Source organism: Sorex araneus, chromosome 6 (genome assembly GCF_027595985.1).
Source record: "Sorex araneus isolate mSorAra2 chromosome 6, mSorAra2.pri, whole genome shotgun sequence".
NCBI lineage: Eukaryota > Metazoa > Chordata > Mammalia > Eulipotyphla > Soricidae > Sorex > Sorex araneus.
The window spans coordinates 155546283-155568306 of NC_073307.1; the positions used below are offsets into that span (position 1 = coordinate 155546283).

At 38.5% G+C, this 22024-nt stretch overlaps 2 protein-coding genes across 2 annotated transcripts; one reads left to right on the forward strand and one right to left on the reverse strand.

Annotated features, from left to right (window-relative positions):
- Positions 1 to 2140: 2140 nt before the first annotated feature.
- LOC101550806 (olfactory receptor 5B3-like) lies at positions 2141 to 3088 on the forward strand. Its single transcript, XM_004620470.2, has one exon. The coding sequence runs from the start codon at positions 2144 to 2146 to the stop codon at positions 3086 to 3088; it is 945 nt and encodes a 314-aa protein (XP_004620527.2). The 5' UTR covers positions 2141 to 2143.
- Positions 3089 to 13606: 10518 nt separating this feature from the next.
- LOC101551077 (olfactory receptor 5B2-like) lies at positions 13607 to 14554 on the reverse strand. The gene has a single exon (XM_004620471.2). The coding sequence runs from the start codon at positions 14549 to 14551 to the stop codon at positions 13607 to 13609; it is 945 nt and encodes a 314-aa protein (XP_004620528.2). The 5' UTR covers positions 14552 to 14554.
- Positions 14555 to 22024: the final 7470 nt, after the last annotated feature.

Here is a 22024-nt window from a genome sequence, read left to right on the forward strand (position 1 = left end):
TTTCAGTCATGCACAGCTTGCATACCCATCCCTCCACCAGTGCCCGTTCTCCACTGGTGATCCCAGCATCCCTCTCACTCCCCATCCCATTCCCCCACCTCTGTGGCAGGGCATTCCCTTCTGTTCTCTCTCTCTCTCTCTCTCTCTCTCTCTCTCTCTCTCTCTCTCTCTCCTTTTGGGTGTTGTGGTTTGTGATGGAGGTATTGGGTGGCCATTGTGTTCAATCCATAGTTCTTCCTTTCTTTCTAAACCCTTCCTTCTTTGTTTCAGAAATCTAAATTTTTAGACTTCTAACATCATCAGCACATATGAAAAATGAACCTACAACCATATCAAGTGTAACTTCATAGCTGTTGAATCCATGCCCCTTTTTGTTATAAATAGAATTTTGAAGGTGTAGATGATCAGGAAAGATCCTTCATTTCAATGATGTATCACTTTATGGATGGCTTCTGCGTTGTTCTGTTGTCAAGTAGCACTGTAGCACTGCCATCCCGTTGTTGATCGATTTGCTCTAGCGAGTACCAGTAATGTCTCCATTGTGAGACTTGTTGTTACTGTTTTTGGCATATTGAATATGCCACGGGTAGCTTGCCAGGCTCTGCTGTGAGGGCGGGATTTTTCTTTTCTATGTCCTTTTAAATTTTAATTTATTTTTGGTTTGAGGGCTACATCTGGCAATGCACAGGGCTTACTCCTGTCTCTACACTCTGGAATCACTCTTAGCAGTGCTCAGGGGACCACATGGGATGCCGGGGATTGAAGCTGTGTGGGAAGCATGCACAAGGCACACACCCTCCTTACTTTACCCTATCTCTGGCCCCTCCATGTCATGTTGCAATTTATTTTGTTTTATTTTTCATTTAGGAAGAAGGAGTTGAGCTATACCTCTGGGTGCTCAGGGTTTACTCCTAGTTCAGTGCTCAGAGTTATTCTTATGCAGTACAGAGATTAAAACCCCAGGCTCTTATGAAGTACAGGGATAAAATCCAGATTTCTCATGCAGAGTATGCTCCAACTTACTGAGCCATCTAGCCCTGTAACTTTATTTTAAATGACAGTGTTTTTTCTTTCTTTTTTTTTTCTTTTTGGGTCACACCCGGCAATGCACAGGGGTCATTCCTGGCTCATGCACTCAGGAATTGCCCCTGGCGGTGCTCAGGGGACCATATGGGATGCTGGGATTCGAACCCGGGTCGGCCGCGTGCAAGGCAAACGCCCTACCCGCTGTGCTATCGCTCCAGCCCCAGACAGTGTTTTTTCTTAGCAAAAGATTTTTTTTCACAGCCAGGAAGACAATATACTAGCTATTTTCCTCATTATAAGCTGCTAAAAATTTTCTTCCTAAAGCATCTTCCTGTACTATTATTTATTCCTGAATAATATTAAATGTTAAAGCTATTTTCATCAAAAGGGATTTAGAGTTGTTTTTCTTGTTATGCCTTAAATTTATGAATGATTTTTATACTTTTTGTTTGTTTGGGAGCCACACCTGGCAATGCTCAGAGGTTCCTTCTGGCTCTGCCTTCACAAATTATTCTTGGTGGTGCTCAGGGGAATAAACGGATGTTGGGGTTCAAATCCAGGTTGGCCACATGAAAAACAAGTGCCTTACCCCCTGTATTATCTCTCTGAACCCCTACCTGTCCATCAAAACAAGTCTTTTGTTTTGTTTTTGGGCTATATTTGGTGATGCTCAGGGCGTCTCCCGGCTCTGTGACCCTGCCAAGGGTCACTCCTGGCAGGGCTCTGAGAAATACATATAGTGCTGGGGATCAAACCCAGGTTGTCCACATGCAAGGCAAGAGCCCTACCCAGTGTACAATGACTCCAGCTCTGAAAGGAGTATTTTGCTTCTCATGATGACAGAACGTGGTTTTTAGTTGTATATTTTCCTTTTTGGGCCACTCTGGAGTGTTCAGGGAACCATTCAGAGACGAGATCAAACCTAAGATTCCCACATCCAAGTGTGTGCTCTCTGAATCATCTCCCCAGCCCATGGGTTTTAAATATGAATAACATTGAAATAAGATGCACTGTTCTCATACTCTCTGTCAATTCCACTCAAGTCACTTTTTACTTATTAACCTGTTCATTTATTTCTCATTGCTTCAGGACATCTTGTGATTCCCACCTGACGTATATGGAGAATAACACAGAAGTGACAGCATTCATCCTGCTAGGACTCTCTGATACCCCCGAACTCCAGGTTCCCCTATTTATCATATTCACTCTCATTTATCTCATCAGTATGGTAGGAAACCTGGGAATGATCGCTTTGATTCTCATTGACTCTCATCTTCACACTCCCATGTACTTTTTCCTCAGTAACCTGTCTCTGGCGGACTTTTGTTATTCCACAGCCATCACTCCTAAGGTCATGTCTGGATTGCTTAGAGGCAACAAGCTCATCTCCTACAATGCATGTGCTGCACAGATGTACTTTTTTGTAGCATTTGCCACTGGGGAAAATTATCTCTTGGCATCAATGGCCTATGACCACTATGCAGCAGTGTGCAAACCACTGCATTACACCACCACCATGATGCCAGGTGTGTGCGCATCTCTGGCCCTCAGCTCCCACTTCTGTGGTTTCCTAAATGCCTCGATCCACATCAGGGACACATTCAGTATCTCTTTCTGTAAGTCCAATCTAGTCCATCACTTTTTCTGTGATGTTCCAGCTGTCATGATTCTCTCTTGCTCCGATAGACATGTTAGTGAGATGGTTCTTGTTTTTGTGGCAAGTTTCAACATCTTTTTTGCTGTATTTGTTATCTTGATTTCTTATCTCTTCATATATATCACCATCCTGAAGATGCACTCAGCTAAGGGATACCAGAAGGCTTTATCCACCTGTGCTTCTCATCTCATTACAGTCTCCATTTTCTATGGAACTGTCATTTTCATGTATGTACAGCCCAGTTCTAGCCATTCCATGGACACAGACAAAATTGCATCCGTGTTCTACACCATAGTCATTCCCATGCTGAACCCCCTGGTCTATAGCTTAAGAAACAAGGAGGTCAAAAGTGCATTTAAGAGGGTAGTTGAAAAGGCAAAATTATCATTAGGCTTCACTTCTTAAATTTTATGACCTAAACTGACCTAGTTTCAGTATACTCAGATCTTCAAAATGCAGTGACACATTTTAAGAACTACTTGCTGCTAAATTTCTTCTTCAAAAAAGTATATTGTCTAGAAAAAGGAAAACAGTATATCCAAATATGTAGATTTTCAGAGACTGATCAAGGGTAATAAGAATTATGAAAATTGTGGCATCCTGTTTTTAATAAATCTTATTATATTTTATTTAATCACAGGTTCATATTTGCTTGGCTGTATAGCAATGATAGCATATATGTAAAATAGCTCACATATTCGTAAATGGAAACATATAAAAATGCTCTTATACTTGTGGACAAATACAAATATGATAGAGGAAAATTTTTAAGGAGATGGCTAAACTGTGACTAATTTCTAATTTTAAAAATTTGTATGTTATGTGTATGTCTGCCACTTTTTATTTAAGATGTTTCAAAGTCAAAAATGAAAAGAAATGTAAATGGGTATTTTAAATAAAGAAGTATGTTTTCTTTTTGGCAATTCCTTTCAGAGTTAAGTGTTCATAACATTTTAAATTTATATGACCCAAAATGATCTTCAGAGTTAGTTTTTCCTCTCTCCAATAAATTATCTATGAGAAATCATATGTTCACAGAGTAATTATGTAGAGCAGAATGACTAGAGTACAAGGAAAGATTAATAAAAATAAGAATATATCCCTTTTTTCTGTATATATAACAATCTTCTCTTACATTTTATAAAAAGTACAATAAACAATAAGAAAGCTTTCCCTCAGGAAGTTCAAAACAGTCTAATGACACTCATTTATTAATTTTTTTCATTTTAGAGAAGCAATCTCATGTCTTATCTCTTTTCTATTCACTCCATTTCATTTATAATGAGTTCCTTGCTATTCTGCCAACTCCAATATGCTTTCTACTCGCTGTTGTCAATGCTCAGAAAGCTTCATCTCTTCTTTCAAGCCTCTGTAGCCACATCATAGCCATCCCACCGTCTGATGAACACTGTTCACTTCAGTGTTCACTGTTAACCCTGTGTTCTGAGCACAGCTCTCAAGGGGAATGACTTCATCATTTTGTTAACAAAAATGCATTTAATCCTCAACATGTAAATTCTAAACTGTCTGACTGACTCATACCAATTACTCAATAAGCATTTGTTAAGTGAATCAATAAATGAATGAAGTTTTGGGTCCAGAACATGCTGTCACTGTCACTGTCATTCCTTTGCTCATCGATTTGCTCGAGCGGGCACCAGTAACGTCTCCATTGTGAGACTTGTTACTGTTTTGGGCATATTGAAAACACTAAGGGAAGCTTGCCAGGCTCTGAGTGCAGGCAAGATTCTCTCTGTAGCTTGCCAGGCTCCCCAAGAGGGATGGAGGAATCGAACTCGAGTTAGCCACGTACAAGGCAAACACAGTACCGCTTTGCTATTGCTCCAGCAATCCAGAATGTAATGCAGTTGAAATCACTTATAATGATAATTTATTTCACAAAGAAAACAACTCTAGAAAATCTCCTGAAATGTGGCTCTTTGTCTTTTCTCACTCACTATTACATATTCCAGTTTTCGGGGGGAGAGGAGGAGCAGCCATTTTTTTTTTTATTAAATTACTGTGCGTTTTGGTTATATAATGTTCCAACACCCGTCTCTTCACCAGTTTACATTTCCCACCACCAATGTCCAGGGTAATTTTTTTTCTTTTTTGGGTCACACCTGGCGATGCACAGGGGTCACTCCTGGCTCTGCACTCAGGAATTACCCCTGGCCGTGCTCAGGGGACCATATGGGATGCTGGGATTTGAACCCGGGTCGGCCGCGTGCAAGGCAAACGCCCTACCCGCTGTGCTATCTCTCCAGCCCCTGTCCAGGGTAATTTTTAAGCCATATTATCACCTGAATTGAATCAGAGCCTCCCTATATTTTCATATTAGAAACTTATTAATAAAAATTTGAATTAGTAAATCAACAAAGTCAAAATATGAGACAGCAAATCAGAAGTTTCCTACCTGACTAAATCTGTAAAATTCCTCCATAAGTCATGTTTTTTCATTCTGCAATGACACTACACAGACAGGCCCTGCATACTACTCTTCCAGTCATTTTCCCTATTCCTAGCACAGATTTGTCTTGTTTAGGGCCTCACCTGGCAGTGCTCAGGGCTTATTTGGGGCTCTGCAGTCAGAAATCACTCCTGGAAGGGACCATAGGCCAAGGATCAAACCCAGGTAGGCCATGTGCCAGGCAATCACCCTACCCACTATACTATCACTCCAACCCCTTTTTGTGTATGATTTTTAAAAAATTTTAGAGGAGACTTACTCATTGATTGATCTAAATATTTCTACTGCCAGAGGGTTCAGGCTGTGCTCAGGGCAGACACGCAGCTGCCATGGGTGCTCCCTTCCCACAGCCCCACACATATACCTTGTCACTCTGTATAAGTAAGGGGCCTGTCACTGTCATCACTGTCATCTTATTGCTCATCGGTTTACTCGAGTGGGCACCAGTAATGTCTCCATTCATCCCAGCCCTGAGATTTTAGCAGCCTCTCCTAACTCGTCTTTCCCAACGATCAGAGGCTCTTTCAGGGTCAGGGGAATGAGACCTGTTATTGTTACTGTTTTTGGCGAATCAAATATGCCACGGGGACCTTGCCAGGCCCTACCATGAGGGCAGGGTACTCTCGGTAGCTTGCCAGGTTCTTTGAGAGGCATACATACATATATATGTATACATATATATGTATATAGATATATTTCCCTCTATAATTTTATGGAAAATGGGTAGAGAATGTCTCATGATGTGTCCAAGAATATGTTCACTCATGCCTGAGTATCAGTCAGAGTGTGTGGAAAGCGGCCTGGAGCGTGGCAGTGGTTGGGTAGAAGAGGTCAGCTGCCAGGGCTGGGTCCCTTGGGGCGGGAGGGCTCTCACCCACCCGCACTCTGGGGTGCCCCAAGTGGAAACAGCCTCTGGCGTGGAGTCCGGTGTCATAGTTATGGGAGCCTCAATTTATGCTCCCTTCCGGGAGAAGCAACTGTGAGTTCTGGTTGCCGATGAGGAGATTATCTGGTGCCAGCAGGAGGTGGCTTATGGGTATGACCCCTGGGTTGCCGAAGACTGGGAAAGCAGGCAGAGGATCTCTGCTCCCAGGTCCCGTTAAGTCCAGAGTCCAAGATCACAAAGTTCCGAGTTACCTGGGTTCCGTGGGACTTTGCTCATACTTGAGGCTTGGCCTGAGCATGTGGAAAGCGTCCTTGAACATGGTGGTGGTTGGGTAGTGGAGGTCGGCCATCATAATATAATATATTATGATATGCTAAGAGCTGCCAGGGTGACATCAGTTGGTGTGTGGAGGCCTCCAGGGCTACACAGAGCAATGTTCAGGTGCATCACTGGTGCAGAGAATCGGGTCCACTGCTCCCAGCACCCGACGGCAAATTCTTTATTCATTCATCTGGCTTTGGAGATTTGGGTTGATTCTGTATCCTGACTGTTGTACTCAGCACTGTAATGAACATAGACGTGCATATATCTTTTTGAAATAATGATTTCGTGGTTTTGGGAGAAACATCAAGAAAGAGGTTTACAGGATCTTAAAGAAGCTCTATTCTTAGTTCTTTTAAGAAGTCTCCATACTGTTTTCTGAAGAGATTGGGCCAGATGACGTTTCCACCAACAATGAGAGAGGTTTGCATTTCCAACCTCTATACTAGTTGTTTCCAAGTCTTTGTTTTGATATACGTTTTGCTTCATTGTTTGTTTTTTATTTACATTTTGCTGATTACCGGTGATAATGAACATTTTTTTCATATCCCTATCAGCAGACATATGTTCTCTTCAGGAAAGTGTCTGTTTATTTTCTCACCTCATTGTATGTGTGTGTGTGTGTGTGTGTGTGTGTGTGCGCGTGCGCGCGTGCTCGCACATGTTTGGGGTCACGTTGACTGTGCTTAGAGCTGACTCTTAGCTCTGTGCTCTGGGTTCACTGCTGATGGGAGTCAAGGTTCTGATTCAGGGGCAGCGCATTCCTGGGATTAACCCTATTTGATCATGATATACGATCCTTTGGTAAATTACTGGATTCAGCTTGCTAAGGTTTTGTTGAGGATCTTTGCAATAGTGTTTACTGAAGATACTGGCCTGAAATACTTTTTAGTAATATCTCTGCCTTCTGAAAAATTATTGGGGTAACAACTTCATAGAAGTTGTTAGTGAGCAGTTCTGGTGGGTTTTTTTTTTTTTTTGACAGCTTGGAAGGCCTTGGGGAAGACAGGTAAGAGTTTCCTTTGAAGTCCAGGTAGGAAACACTAATGAACCCGTTTGTCCCTGAGATTTTGTTCCTGGGAAGATTTTTAATTACTGATTCCATTTTTTTTACTCTTTATTGGTTTTTTCCTATTTTCTGCTTCATTCTGAGTCAATCTTGAGACATTGTATGATTCAAGAACTATGTCCATTTCTTTTAAATTCTCTAGCTTTGTAGCATAACATTGTTCACAGGAGGGCCCCAGAGTGATAGTACAGTGGGTTGGTTGTATTCCTTGCATGCAATCAACCTAGGTTCAGTCCCTGACATTCCATATGGTGTCCCATGAATCTCTAGGAATAATTCCGATTACAAAGCCAAGAATAACCCCTTAGCATCACTAGGTATGGTCCCAAAAGGAGCAAAAAAATTGTTCATAGTAAGTACTTATTATTTTTATATCTGGGATATATTTTGTGATTTTACCCATCACATATCTGACCCAATTTATTTGATTTTCCTCTATTTCTTCTAAGTTTAGTTAAGGATCTATCAATTATGTTTACTGATAAAAATAAGCACTTGGTTTTCATTTATCCTCTGAATTTTTTTGGTATCATTGATTTGTGCTCTATTATTATTTATTTCCTTTTACTTTGGCATTCTGTTATAGTTCTTATTTTTTCATGCTGTAAATTTAGATTGTTTATTTGGGCTTTTTCTCATTTCCTGCTGTAAGCTGTATTGTTCTGAACTATTGTCATAGTAATTTTGATGTGTTCTATGAGTTCTGAGAGTTTGTATTTTCAGTCTCATTCATTTGAAGAATCGTATTTCTTTTTTATTTCCTCTTTGACCCATTTCTTTTTTTTCCTCTCTTTTAAAAAAAGTATGCTGTTCAATCTCCAGATGTTAGAGTTTTTCCCGGATTTCCATTTAAAGTTAATGTATACCTTTATGGCATTTGGCCTGAAAAAATATTGATGTGTTTTCTATTTTTGTGACCTTATGGACTCTGGAATGTGCCCCAGCATGTGGTCTCTCCTGCGGAATGTTGCATGTGCAATGAAAAATAATGCAAATTTAGCATTCACTAGGTTTAGGGTCCTGTATGAGTCTAATAACTCAGGTTCTTCTAATTCCTTAAGTATCTATTTCCTTACTGATATTTTGACTTTCCTGTTCAATAATGAAAGTGAAGTTTAATAGTTTTGCATGACTATTGGGTTGCTACTAATTTATAACTTCATGACTATTTGCCATTACAGCTAAACATTACTACCCCTTCATTCATGCATGTCCATTGATGAGAAATAATTCGTTTTAATCTAGTGATGCTTCAACAAGTATATAAAGCCTATGCCTCTCTCTTTAATCTCTGGTTTCTTTTCTTTTGGGGACACACCCAGTTGTGCTCAGACTTTTCTCATGGCTCTATGCTCAGGCATCACTCCTGGAAGTGCTTGAGGGACCATATGCGATGCCAAGGGTTGAATCTAGTTTTGCTGCTTGCAAAACCAGTACTTTACCTTACCCATTATAGCTGCTTCTAGTCCCCATACCTATCTGTTAATACTTTTTCAGCTTGAGTACTATTGGTCTGATACCAATATAGCCATCCATGCTGATTTTAATCTACCATTAGTTTTCATAATTGTTTTTCATCCTTTTACTCCAAGCCTGTATTTATCATGTGACTTCAAGAGTATTTCCTATAAGCACAGAGGCTGGATTTTTATCTATCAATTCTGTGCCTTTTGATAAAAAAAAAAGTTCAGTACACTGACAATTAGTGGTTATTGATGTGAAGAAGTTTGCTGCCATTGTTCAGTGAGGATTAGGTTATTTCACATTTGTTTTATGAAATACAACATTGAATGTTACTTGTGAATCTTGCTTGGAAAAAGTAAATGCCTCACCTGTTAGAAGGATTTTATTCATCTCCTTTTAATACTATATTGAATGTTTGTGTCAAATTTTGTCAAGATCTTTAATTTCTGCATGCATGGATATGGTCATATCCTTCTAGACTTTCCTTTTATTAGCTTTGTATCATAGTTCTTAATTTACATATGCTAAATATCCCTTACCTCCCTTATAAATGTGATTGTATCCATGAATAAATTCTCTTCAGTCTTGATATATTATCCTCTTAATGTATTGTTAAAACAGTTTATTAAGATTTTTTTGCAGATATTTGCATCTATATTCATTATAAATGTTGGCTTGAAATTTTTCTTTTTATGTGATGTTTCTATTTGCCTTTTATACCTGGTAATACTGTCCTCATAGAAACATTTTGAGTTAATTCGCATTTTTCCAATATTTTTGAAATATCTTCAGAATAATAGGAATAGGTCATCTTTAAAGACATAGCAGAACTCACTAGTTAGCAAGATCTGGGCTTTTGTTGGGAGTAAAATGTAATTTTCTTGCATTAGTCTCTTACTTTTCCTAGAATTTCCTTCCAATTAGTCTGATCAGGTTTTCTTTCTCTTCTGATTTATACTGTGTAATTTAATTGTAATATTCTGAAAATTCATCAATTTCTTCCCAATTTGTTGGCCTAAAGTTGTGCTCTTAAAATTCTTATATTTATGTGGTATCTAACCTCTCCACTTTTATTTCTGTCATTATTTATTAGGGTTTTATCTTTTTTCTTCATAGATATAGCTAAGAATTTGTCAAATTTGTTATTCTTTCAAATATCCAGCTCTTAATTACATTGATCTTTTATATTGTCTTTTGATTTTTATTTGTATAATTTACTCCCTAATTTTTCCTTTCTTCCTTCTACTGATTTTTTGTTTAATCTGTTATTTTTTTCTCTAGTTCTTTAGATGTGGGGTTAAATTGTTTATTTGACCCTTTTCTTGTTTCCTGCTATTCTATGCATTTCTATGCTGCTCATCTGTATTTGTCTAAATTTCCCATAGCACTGTTCTTATACATCCATATGTCTCACAGTCACTCATGTCTTCATTCTTGTTTATTTCCAGGAACTCTTTAAGTTCTTCTTTGATGTCTTCATTGACTGAATTGTTTTTCAGTAACATCCTGTTTGATCTCCTGTTTGAGCTTTTCTCAGCTTTATTTTTATAGATAATTTCTACTTTTTGAGCATCGTGATTTGAAAGAAACTTGACATAAGTTTCTGAGTGAAATGTTAATGTCTCTCAGGACTATTATGCTGCTGTTGATATATTCCTTCAGGCATGCTAGTAATTGCTAGTAATTGCTTCATATATTTTGATACATGTCATTGGATTTATATTTATAATCTGTTACCTTGTCTTTTATGCATTTATGCTTCAATAATTATGTTATGGCCCGTCTGTCTTATTTCCTTTTTTATTTGAAATTTATTTTTCTGATGCAAATACGGTCAGCCCCACATTTCTATGTTACAATTTGCTTACATAGTTGTTTTCCAACCTTTCATTTGGAGACTGTGTTCATCATTAAGCTTCAGGTGTCTATCATAAGAAGCAGAAGGTGGATTTTGCTTCCTCCTCCATCCCTCCACTCTAAGATACTTATTAGTCATCAAGTCATTGACATTTAGTAAAGTTATACAAGTTAAAAATTCTCCCATTTAATACATGGGGTGTGAAGTTTGCTTTAATCATCCTTTTATTTACTTCCTATGTACTTTGATATCTGCCTATAATGTTAATACTGAATTTAATTTTCCTCCTCTTGTTTCTTCTAAAGATTTTTGCCTTGAGATCACCAGAGAGTTCATCTAGTGTTCTAAACTTTTGTTCCACATGAAATTTAGAGCAAGTACATCTTCATTTCATTCTAAGAGGCTCCATTAGTACCTCTTCCTCTCTAACCAGACTTAATACTTAAAAAAAATATTTTACTACTTCCAAGTGATATTTGCTTGCCTTTTATGAAGACCACTTAATTTTTATTGCAGAGTTTTTATGGCCATGGTTTTCTTTAACAGTTATTATCTGAAAAGCTTTGCATTACTCTTTCAATTGTGAATAACAACCTAGCTGGATGGAGTATTCTTTTTTTATTATTATTAGTCACCTTGAAATTCCAAAGTCGTTCATGATTGGGTTTCAGGCATACATTGTTTCAACACCAATCTCTTCACCAGTGCCCACATCCTCCATCAACTTCCCCCTCCCCTCCCCCCATTTGCCTCTCATCCACAAGTTTTAAAAATATATATTCTTGCACTGTGATTCACTGTGCTGCTGTCGATTGTGTTTCATACAAAAAACTTTATCACCTTTAGGCCCACTTCCTTCTCCTTGTTGATCTTCCTTCCACCATAGCCTGAGGATTTCTTTATTCAGCATGTTGGCTATGCTATGCCCTTTGGCCTACCTGGTTTCCTTTGATAGATCGGCTGTGAGATGGATGCAGGTGCCCATGTGTGTGAGTCTTTGCTTTTATCTTCCTGAATTCTATCTCCAACTTCCCATTTTAATGTCAATGTACCTTTGCATTTGTTGGGTACATTTTGTTGGATCTCTTTCAACTTCTTAGATCAAAGTATATGTCTCTTTCCTCAGTTTGTGGAAATTGCTAGTTATTAATTTCTTCAACCAATAATTCTCCCCTTTACTCTTTTCTCTCCTTTTGGAACCAATATGATACAGAAATTATTCCACTTGAGACTGTTTTATACATTTCCTCATTTTAAATTATTCTTTTTGTAGTTTTTTGTGGTCTTTTTCACTTCCTCCTTGAGCTCACTGAGTCTCAATTTCTAACAGTCTGCTATATTGATTTGCTGGATCAACCACTGATTCTGTTGGATATTTCTTATACTTTCTCTGTCACTGTTGAAGCTCTATTCCCCCGATTTCCTTAATTCAGTGAACATTCCTACACGTGTTGCTTTATACTCTTATCAAGGAGCTTATAAAGCTCTGATGTGCTTAGGGTTCTTCCCAGTTTGGATCTATATCAAGCAGTGAAAGTGTTCTGCATTTATATTGTGTTTAGTGTTACATGTGGGTGAAGAATAAGATTCTGAGTTTGTTTAGACCTGAGTAGCAATATGGGATTAACGCTCAACAATTCCAGGGGCGAGGTTGGGGGGGGGAGGTGTGGACTTTGACTCTAAATTTCTGTTGTTTTATTTTGAATATTCATGGTCATGAGTATTCTGCATCAGTTACAGCACCAAAGCATACCAGAACTAGTCTGTGACTCATGTTTCACAGTTGCTGCTATTTTCCAGTGGATGTGTTGTCAATAGTCAGCACACCTAGGCAGTTACCAAAGATTATCAGTCACAGGTGAAACTACAGCACTACCCAAATCTGCATAGCTACCAGAATATTTGCATTTGCTAGCACCTGATAGCCACTGTAATGTCGCACAAAATGAACCAGGTGCCAATAAAATGCATATTTTCATTTGCAATTGCACTTACGTCTCTTCAATTGAGACTCTTAGATTGGAGGGGCTGACAAGTACAGTAAATAGGGAACTTGCCTTACTTGCAGTCAACCCAGGTTTGCATGCTGCCAACATCCATACCTGGCATCCCATATTGTCCACCGAATACTCCCAGGAGTAGTGCCTGAGTGCAGAGCTAGCAGTAACTCCTAAGCATCACTGGGTGTCATCCCCCAAAGACTCTTAGAACAAATATTTAACTAAGGATATAATGATTAGTCAAAAGTTCATTTTAATAGCCTAACATTCATTTTTAATTATTTCATCAGAAGCCATGAACTGCTCATTGGCAAATTTACCCCTGCCATGTGTGTTTGTACACTGATCCCAACATAGAACACATATATGTCCTCCTGTGTGTGGGTTCTGTTGTCTCTATAATATACATGTACATTTGCACTGATGAGTCTTAGAGAAAATGTGGATGAAGTGAAAAGATAAAATGCCACTAATATAGTTATTTTATTTGAAGTACATTTGATATTTAGTTTTAAATAAATAGCATAATAATTTAATATTTGTATACATGAAGAAATTATCATTACGATAAATCTGTTTATCACATTTTCCCCAAAACTTTTAATTTTGCAATATAGTATATTGTTTATAGTCCTCATTAGAGAGGTTTTTGACAAGCAGAAATTAAAATATCTTATGCTTTCCTTGATCCATGCTGGTTCAAACATTAAATTTCTGTATGCATTTTACTTCTACAAAACAAAAGGGTTCTGGTGTGCTACGAATATGATTTTGGGAATTATGTGCTCTGTGGGGGGGTATAAAATATGAAAGAAATGACCAAAATGAAACCAGATTACTGAACACCAAGCAAGACTAAAATTCCAGCCCTACTGTTGGTTTTGCCTTTCCCAAAACTTTCTTGAATGCATTCTTGACCTCTTTATTCCTCAAACTGTAAACTATAGGATTCAGCATGGGTATTATCATAGTATAGAACACAGATGCTGTTTTGCCTGTGTCCATGGAATGGCTGGAGCCAGGCTGCAAGTACATGAAGATGACGGTTCCATAGAAAATGGAGACCGCAGAAAGGTGAGAGACACAGGTAGACAAGGCCTTGTGGTGCCCCTTAACAGAGTGCATCTTCAAGATCGTGATAAATATGAACACATAGGAAATAAATATAATACAAAGAGCAAAAAACACATTGAAGCTTGACATATAAACAAGAACCAATTCACGGATGTGTTTATCGGAGCAAGAGAGGATCATGACAGCTGGAACGTCACAGAAGAAATGATGGACCACATGGGACATGCAGAAAGAAAGACTAAACGTGTCACCTATTTGAACAGAAGCATTCAACAAACCACAAACATAGGAGCCAATGACCAGACGTGCACACACACTTGTTGTCATGGTGGTGGTGTAATGTAAGGGTTTACAGACGGCCTCGTAGCGATCGTAGGCCATTGATGCCAAAAGATAATTTTCCACAGTGGCAAGGGCTGCAAAAAAGAACATTTGAGTGGCACAGGCATGGTAGGAGATGACTTTGTCTCCGAGAAGAAACCCAGCCATGACTTTGGGTGTGACAGATGAGGAGTAACCAAAATCCACCAAAGACAGGTTAAGGAGGAAAAAGTACATGGGAGTGTGCAGACGGGAGTCAGCCAGGATTAACACAGTCATTCCTAAATTCCCCAAGACACTGATGAGGTAAATGAGAGTAAACAGGAGAAAAAGGGGAATCTGAAGTTCTGGGGTATTGGTTAGACCCACCAGGATGAAATTTGTCACCTCTGAACTGTTCTCCATGGGATTAATCAATTTTCTGTTGTAAGGAGAAAGAGAGAGAGAGATTTAGAAATCATAAAAAAGATGATGTGGTATATAAATATAGAAGTATTCTCTTTCATTTGTTTCTTGACAGCAATATTTTACTCTGAATGACTCTGTTCAAAAGTAAACTTCTGAAGACAAAACTTACTAGATAGCATCGTAGGTATGGTCCTGTAAGCAGTTTAGGCATGAAGCCATAAATTCTATCCCTGGCATCACCCCATGTTAATCTCCCAGTAGCACTGTCAGTGTTAAAATTTATCCTCATAAAACATAGTGTACAATCTTTTTTCAGCACCCATAGAACAATGTCTAGGATAGACCACATGCTGAGGACCAAATAGCACTGTAGCACTGTTGTCCCATTGTTCATTGATTTGTTCGAGCAGGCACCAGTAACATCTCCATTGTGAGACTTGTTGTTACTGCTTTTGTCATATCGAATACGCCATGGGTAGCTTTTCAGTATCCCGTGTTAGCGGGATACTTTCGGTAGCTTGTCGGGCTCTCCAAGAGGGACAGAGGAATTAAACTCCGGTCGGCAGAGTACAAGGCAAATGCCCTACCTGCTGTGCTATCACTCCAGTCCTATAAAATAATGAAAATGAAAATAGATGAGACATATTTTTAGACTTTAAAGTTATGAGCAAGAAACTTGCTACCAGCAATACAAAAGAGAGTATGGGGGAGATTGTCTGCCTTAGAGGCAAGGGGAGGGGTGGGATGGTGGGGGGATACTGGGGACCATGGTGGTAGAAAATGTGCACTGGTGATTGATCATTGTATAACTGGCACTCAAACAGGAAAGCTTTGTAACTGTATCTCACGGTGATTAAAAAATAATAATAGATAATAATAAAATAAAACTAACATTCTGAATTTAAAAAAGTAATGTGGAGTCCATGCCCAATTCAATCAGCTTAATCAATGGCTGAATAAATAGCAGTACTTCTACATCCAAAAACCTTGCTATCAAAAGAAATCCAGGGAGCAGAGACGTAGTACAGGGATTTAGGCACTTGTCTTGCATGTAGCCAGCCCTGGTTCTTCCCCTGACACCACCTATGCTCCCCCAAACACTGCCAACATGTATGAGCATAGAGCTAGCATCAGCCCCTGAGCACAACCACAGGTGGCCCAAACCAACCCTCCCCAAAGTTACAATTAAAAATAAATTAAAGAACCAGAGAGATAGTACAGCACGCAGGGTACTTGCCTTGTACACAGCTGGTGTGGCTCTATCCCAGGCACCCATACAGTACTTTGGTCCAGACAGGAGTGATCTCTGAGTGCAGAGGCAGGAGTCAGCCCTGAGCATAGCTGGATGTGGCCCAGAAACCAAAATAATAATAATAATAATTAATTAATTAATTAAAATAAAGACAGAGAAAGTTATAAAGTTTGAAAGCTTTTTTTTTCCCTAGGGAGTGGGTTTTTGGGGTCACACCTGGCAATACTCAGGAGTTACTCTTAGCTCTGCACTCAGGTATTACTCCTGGCGATGCTCAGGGGATCATACGGGATGCCAGAGGTTGAACCAGGTCAGCTGTCTGCAAGGCAAATGTCCTATCACTCCAGCCCCAAAGTCTGAAAGCTGAAAATATGCTGATAATTAACCTTTGGGCTGGGTCAACAAATTAGTATATAAGTGTAGGTACTTGCTTTGCATATGCAAGATCCAATCCTCAGCACTGTCTAAGGTCTCCATTATCATTCAGTAGACTAGAGTTCAGAGTTACCTCAGCATTGTCAATAAAAGGAAATTCAAGGCACTCAAATTGGAATAGAACTATTATTACAAAGTAGCTTGATAACCTACATTAAAAATCCTAGACACCATGAAAAATCTTTTCAAAATACACACAGTGAACTATAATGAAAAACAATCTCATTTAAAATTGTATCAGTACTCAGGAGTCAAATTTGATCAAAGAGGCCAAAAACTAGTGCTTTAAAAACGATAACCTGCTATTAATATAAGTAGAATATATAAAAATAGAAAATTACCTTTGTCCATATGTTGAAAACATTAATGTTCCTAAAATGACCATCCTACCCAAAATACTGAACATAATGAATATAAATCCTATCAAAATCCCAAAGCCATTCTTCATGGACATAGAAGATAATTAATACTAACATTTCTACAAAACTACAAAATCTCTCTTAGCTATCAAAGCAATCCTTAGATATAAGAATATCCAAGCCATCTTGTTCCCTGCCTATAAACTAAATTATAAAGGAATAGCAATCAACATTGTGGAATTGGCATAAAAGCAGATATTCAGAAAAATTCAATAAAACTGAAAGCTCAAAAAATAATCTCACGTAAGGAAGAGTGAATGCAAGACAAAGAAGTGAAGAACATAAATAGAGAAAAATATCTTCAATGAGTGGTATTGGGAAAACTGGAAAGTTACACAAAAGAATGAAATAGGAGCACTTTTTTCACACCATGCTTGCCAGGTTCTGCCGTGCGGGCAGTATACTTTCGGCAGCTTGCTGGGCGCTCCGAGAGGGTCGGAGGAATTGAAACCGGGTCAGCCGCATGCAAGGCAAATGCCCTACCCACTGTGCTATCGCTCCAGTCCAAAAAGCTGTATTAATTAAATAAAATAGTGGCGAATTGTAAAATTAAAAAGAAGAAGAAGAAGGCTCATTCTCTAAGGGTGATGATGTAAACTTGTCAGCCCCAAATGGTATGCATAGCTCATTCTTTGGTGTATATCCAACAATACAAAAGCATTAGTTCAAAAGGACAATTAAATACTAGTTGCTTATTGCTCCTCACTATAAAGTAGCCCAAATCTTCAAACAACCCAAGTGCCCAAAGACAAATAAGCAAATAAATTATGGATTGGAGCTGAGAGATGGTACAGAAGGTAGAACACTTCCCTTGCACACAGCTGACTCTGATTAAATTCCCAGCACGCCTCATCTGGGTTGATCCCTGAGCACAGAGATAAGAGTAATTCCCAAGAATCTCTGAGTGTGTCCCCAAAACATACACACACACATACACACACATGCACATATACATTTATGTATATATTTTTCTAAGATCACATATTTTGTCTCCAGAAATATTCCTAATTCCCTCAACAAACCTAGAAAAGATGAAGTATTTGTATCCTGTCCATGAATGACTCTGTCACCATGCATAGATGCCAAGGAAAGGGTGAGATGGAACAGTAAAGAATCTAAAAGTGGGGTGAAGCCAGCAAAGGCTGCATAAGGACCCCTCTGTCAGCTAACGAAGCATGGCGAGTCAGTAAGCAAGACCAAATTACCATCTACTCAATCAGAACATATTCTACCTTTTGTTAGTTTTGTTTCTGCCCTTCCTCTGAGGAATAGCAGGCTGTTTCATAGTATCACTGAATTCCCCAGTAAAGAAAGTCATTTTGGGGGGGTATGGAGGAGCCACACAGGTGCTCAGGCGTTATTCCTGGCTTTTTGCTAAGGAGTGATGCCTGGTGGTGTTGGGGGTTCAATTCAGAGTCAGCCACATGCAAGGCCACTTACTATTTCTCCAGCTCCAAGAGAAACATTTTGCAATACTTACACTCAAACTGTTTCAGAAAAAAATATTGACGTTCTATTGTGAGCTCAAATCACTCAGTGTTAGCTTTGCTACTGCTTTATTTCCCTAAGATCTTTCACACTGAAACTGTATTTGGAATATTGAAGCTTACCTCTCCCTTAAAAAAAAGGATGTTGAAAATCTTGAGTTAGTATCCATTGGCCTGCAACTCTTCCAGGAAGAATACGAAAACCCTGCCAAGGAATCTTTGTCCAACACTACTCAAAAGCTGTCCTTCAAATTGCAATTAACCTCATGCCACACATTTTTCACTTCTGAGATTAACATAGTATCATTAACATAAGGACAGAATCACAGATTTGTGGGTGTGAGTAGCAAATGAACGATAGATTTTGAAATAGCACATGAAAGAAAAAATCACTTATGTTGCATTCAACATATTTTGTGTCTTCGAGGTTTATTCTCTCAGTGATTGCAGAAACAATCCTCACTTTGGAGGGAAGTCAAAATATATTCTAATTATTCTCAGTCAGATGAGTAGATAAATTAGCAGAGGGGCTCAAAACACTGTCTCCCCCTTCTATAATGATGTCAAACAAAGAGCCATATTGGGATTTTAAAAGATAATGAAAGGGAAGCAGAAGGGAACTTGAAAGACCTTGAATCTCAGAGGAACAAGTCCCCTGTGAGAGGAAGGGCAGGTCCTGATTTTCCATCATATTAAAGATGAAGCAATTTAACTATGAAGGTCTAAGTAATTTAGGTGAGCACGCGTGTATTTACGTTATTTGCAATCTTTCTGCAAACTTTATACTGGATTTTTGTTTCATTTACATTTAAAAAGTTTTTATCAAAGAGCCATGATTTACAAAGTTACTGATAGTTGAGTTTTAGGCCCACAATAATTCACACAATGAAAAACTATGCAGCTGCAAGGAATGATGAAATGATGCCATTTGCTGCAAAAATAATGTATCTCAAGTACCTTATCCTAAGAGAAAGAATCCAGACTCTTAGACTACCATACACTGAGATTCCCTTTTAGAACATGAAAAAAAAAGGCAAAACATTATGGACAAAAAAAAAAAAATAGGTAGTTTTCAGAGACAGTGAGTGGGAAAGGGGATTTATCACAAAGCAGCTAAGTGTGGTTTTTATTTTTCAGATGATAAAACTCTTCTATAATATGATTTGGAAAATAACTACTTAAATATACACATTCAATGGAAATCAGAAATGTACACTAGAAACTTTGGATGTTATTTTTCTGTGCATTAAAATTTGACTATAACATGGAAAAGAAAGTGATGTAGAATCTCCTGCCCCCACGCCAGGCTGTCTTCACTGGGGCCCCCTCGGAAGCGGGTGGGTTGAGTTTCCCTCCCCGCCACAAGCAGAGCCCTGGCAGCTGAAAACCTCTAGAACCCAGCCACAGCCATGCTCAAGGCCACTCTCCACATGCTTGGCCGAGCCTCACCCATGAAGGAACCGACAGAGGAACACAGGTATGTAGGACCTGTGGCTGAGATCGCCAACCCTGCTCAGATCAGGACTGGACCTCCTCCACCCAGATCCCCAGTTTTCCAGTAGCTTGGCAGTCACACCCACAACCCCCCATCTTCCCCCTCCGCCATGTAATCTCATCAATGGCCAAGATTCAGAGACTATAAAACAAAGCTCCCAGAAGAGAGCAATGTAATTTTTTCTGAAGCGCGCACCCATATTCGTAGCTGTGCAACCTCTTTATATTTATTTATTTATTTATTTATTTATTTATTTATTTATTTATTTATTTATTTATTTTTCTGCATGGCAGATACTGGCAAGCTCCCCGTGACATGTCTGACATGCCAAAAACAGTAACAACAACGTGCTCTTCGTGTTCCTGGAGTGAGCAGACACCATTGGACTACATTGGCACTCGACAGAGACAAATGAAGACGTTACTGGTGCCTGGTCAAGCAAATCGATAAACAACGGGATGACAGTGATGACTGTGACAGTGATGGACAAGAAATGACAGGCAATACAAAAAGCATGTGCATCTTTAACATAGTCAGCAAGGGCCCACAGGAAATCGAATTGTTTTTCCCCTGAGAGCGTGGAATGAGAACTACAGATGCACCCATGAGACATTCCCAGAGAACTATAACACATGAGTCCCATGTGATAACCTCTCTCTATAGGACATCATTTTACAGGGACTAGAGAGTGGATGCTGTGTCCCGTTATTCATTATTTACTCAATTGAAGGCAAATTGTTAGCCTATACATGACCTCCTGCCCTCTCTAGTCTCTGAGAATTTGCCTAGAATCTGCCTCAAAACAAACATGATGTTAGTTAACATTTAAATAGAAGTCCCTCAGCATGGTGTTTTATTAAACTTCCCTTTATTTATCACTCACAGACACAATTTTTTGAATTCTATGAAAAAATAATTTTATTCTTTATTTTATAAGAAGAGAACATAAAGAGCATAGAAAGAATTAATGGTGAAGTCAGGACATGGACCCACATTTCAATTCCATCTTGTTTATTTTCTTCTACCTTTACTTGCCTAGAGATCTTGGAATCTTTTGACTGGTACCTGATAAAGAACACTTTTACCATGTAAATACAATCTTTGTGGCTAGCTGTTTCAACTTCTGACTACCATTTACAGTTTATTGTTCTTTCTTCTACTGCACAAAGGTAAGTTTCTGCATTCTAGATACATTTTTAGTAGGAATTGTAACAAATGTAAAATCTGTGAAACAACTGTAGATAGTATGAATTATTTTAACACAGAAGTTGGTATCTTGAATATTATTTTCTAAAGTGGTGACTTCCAAATGAGATATAAATGTCAAAACTTTGCCAATAGAGAGTTTAGTGATATGTATAGAACGTAATCATGATGCCTTCCTTAAAAAAATAAAAAATCATTTATTTAATAAGTTTTTTATCTTATTTACGGTGTGCTTACCTCTGGTAGCTAAAAAAAAAACAGAAGAGAGACAGATTCTAGTTCTTTAAACTATAGAGATGTAATAATAGAATTATGAAGTACTATAGTCCGCTGTAATCCATTTCCCATAATTTCACCCTTATTTTCACCTTAATTTCACCTAGCATATTTTGGGGGTTATTTTTGGGGGGGTCACGCCTGGCAATGCACAGGGGTTACTCCTGGCTTTGCACTCAGGAATTACTCTGGCGGTGCTCAGGGGACCATATCGGATGCTGGGAATGGAACCCAGGTTGGCAACATGCAAGGCAAATGCCCTACTCGCTCTACTATAGCTCCAGCCCCACTAGCATATTTTTAAATTCTGCTGCTGATATGACAAAAAGTAAAGGCTCTTGTTCACAACTGGAATTGAGTGTTAGATCTGATATATCTCATGCTAGCTTTGCATCTATAGAAGTTTTGAAAACATGGCTTCTCACATTCTAAATTCGAAATAGAAATTTACAACGTTTGATATCTGTCACTGAAATATCTTATGACAGTGATTGCATCAAAAAGTTATTTAAGAAAGGATGCTTTCCGACTCATACTTAATTGTTAATTTTAAAAAATAAATAAAGCAGATAAATAATTCTTGTGGTTAATTAGAAAAGACACCCATGCTGGAAGATGATGGGAAGAACAATAAATCTAGAGGGGATAAAATGTCTTGGTGAACCAAGGATATGAACAAAGGAAATAAAACAGATTACAAGACCAAATCTCATCCACACCTGAATCTGAACTCCTCACCTATATGCAATATAAAAGTGCAAGCATTTACTAGGCTCACTTAATTGATTTGAGATATACCTGTTCATTACCATTTTGGGTGCATTCAAATATAAAAACCCTTATCAACTATACACATGATATATGTGCAGTTTATTATTTGTCAGTCATGCTTTTAAGTTT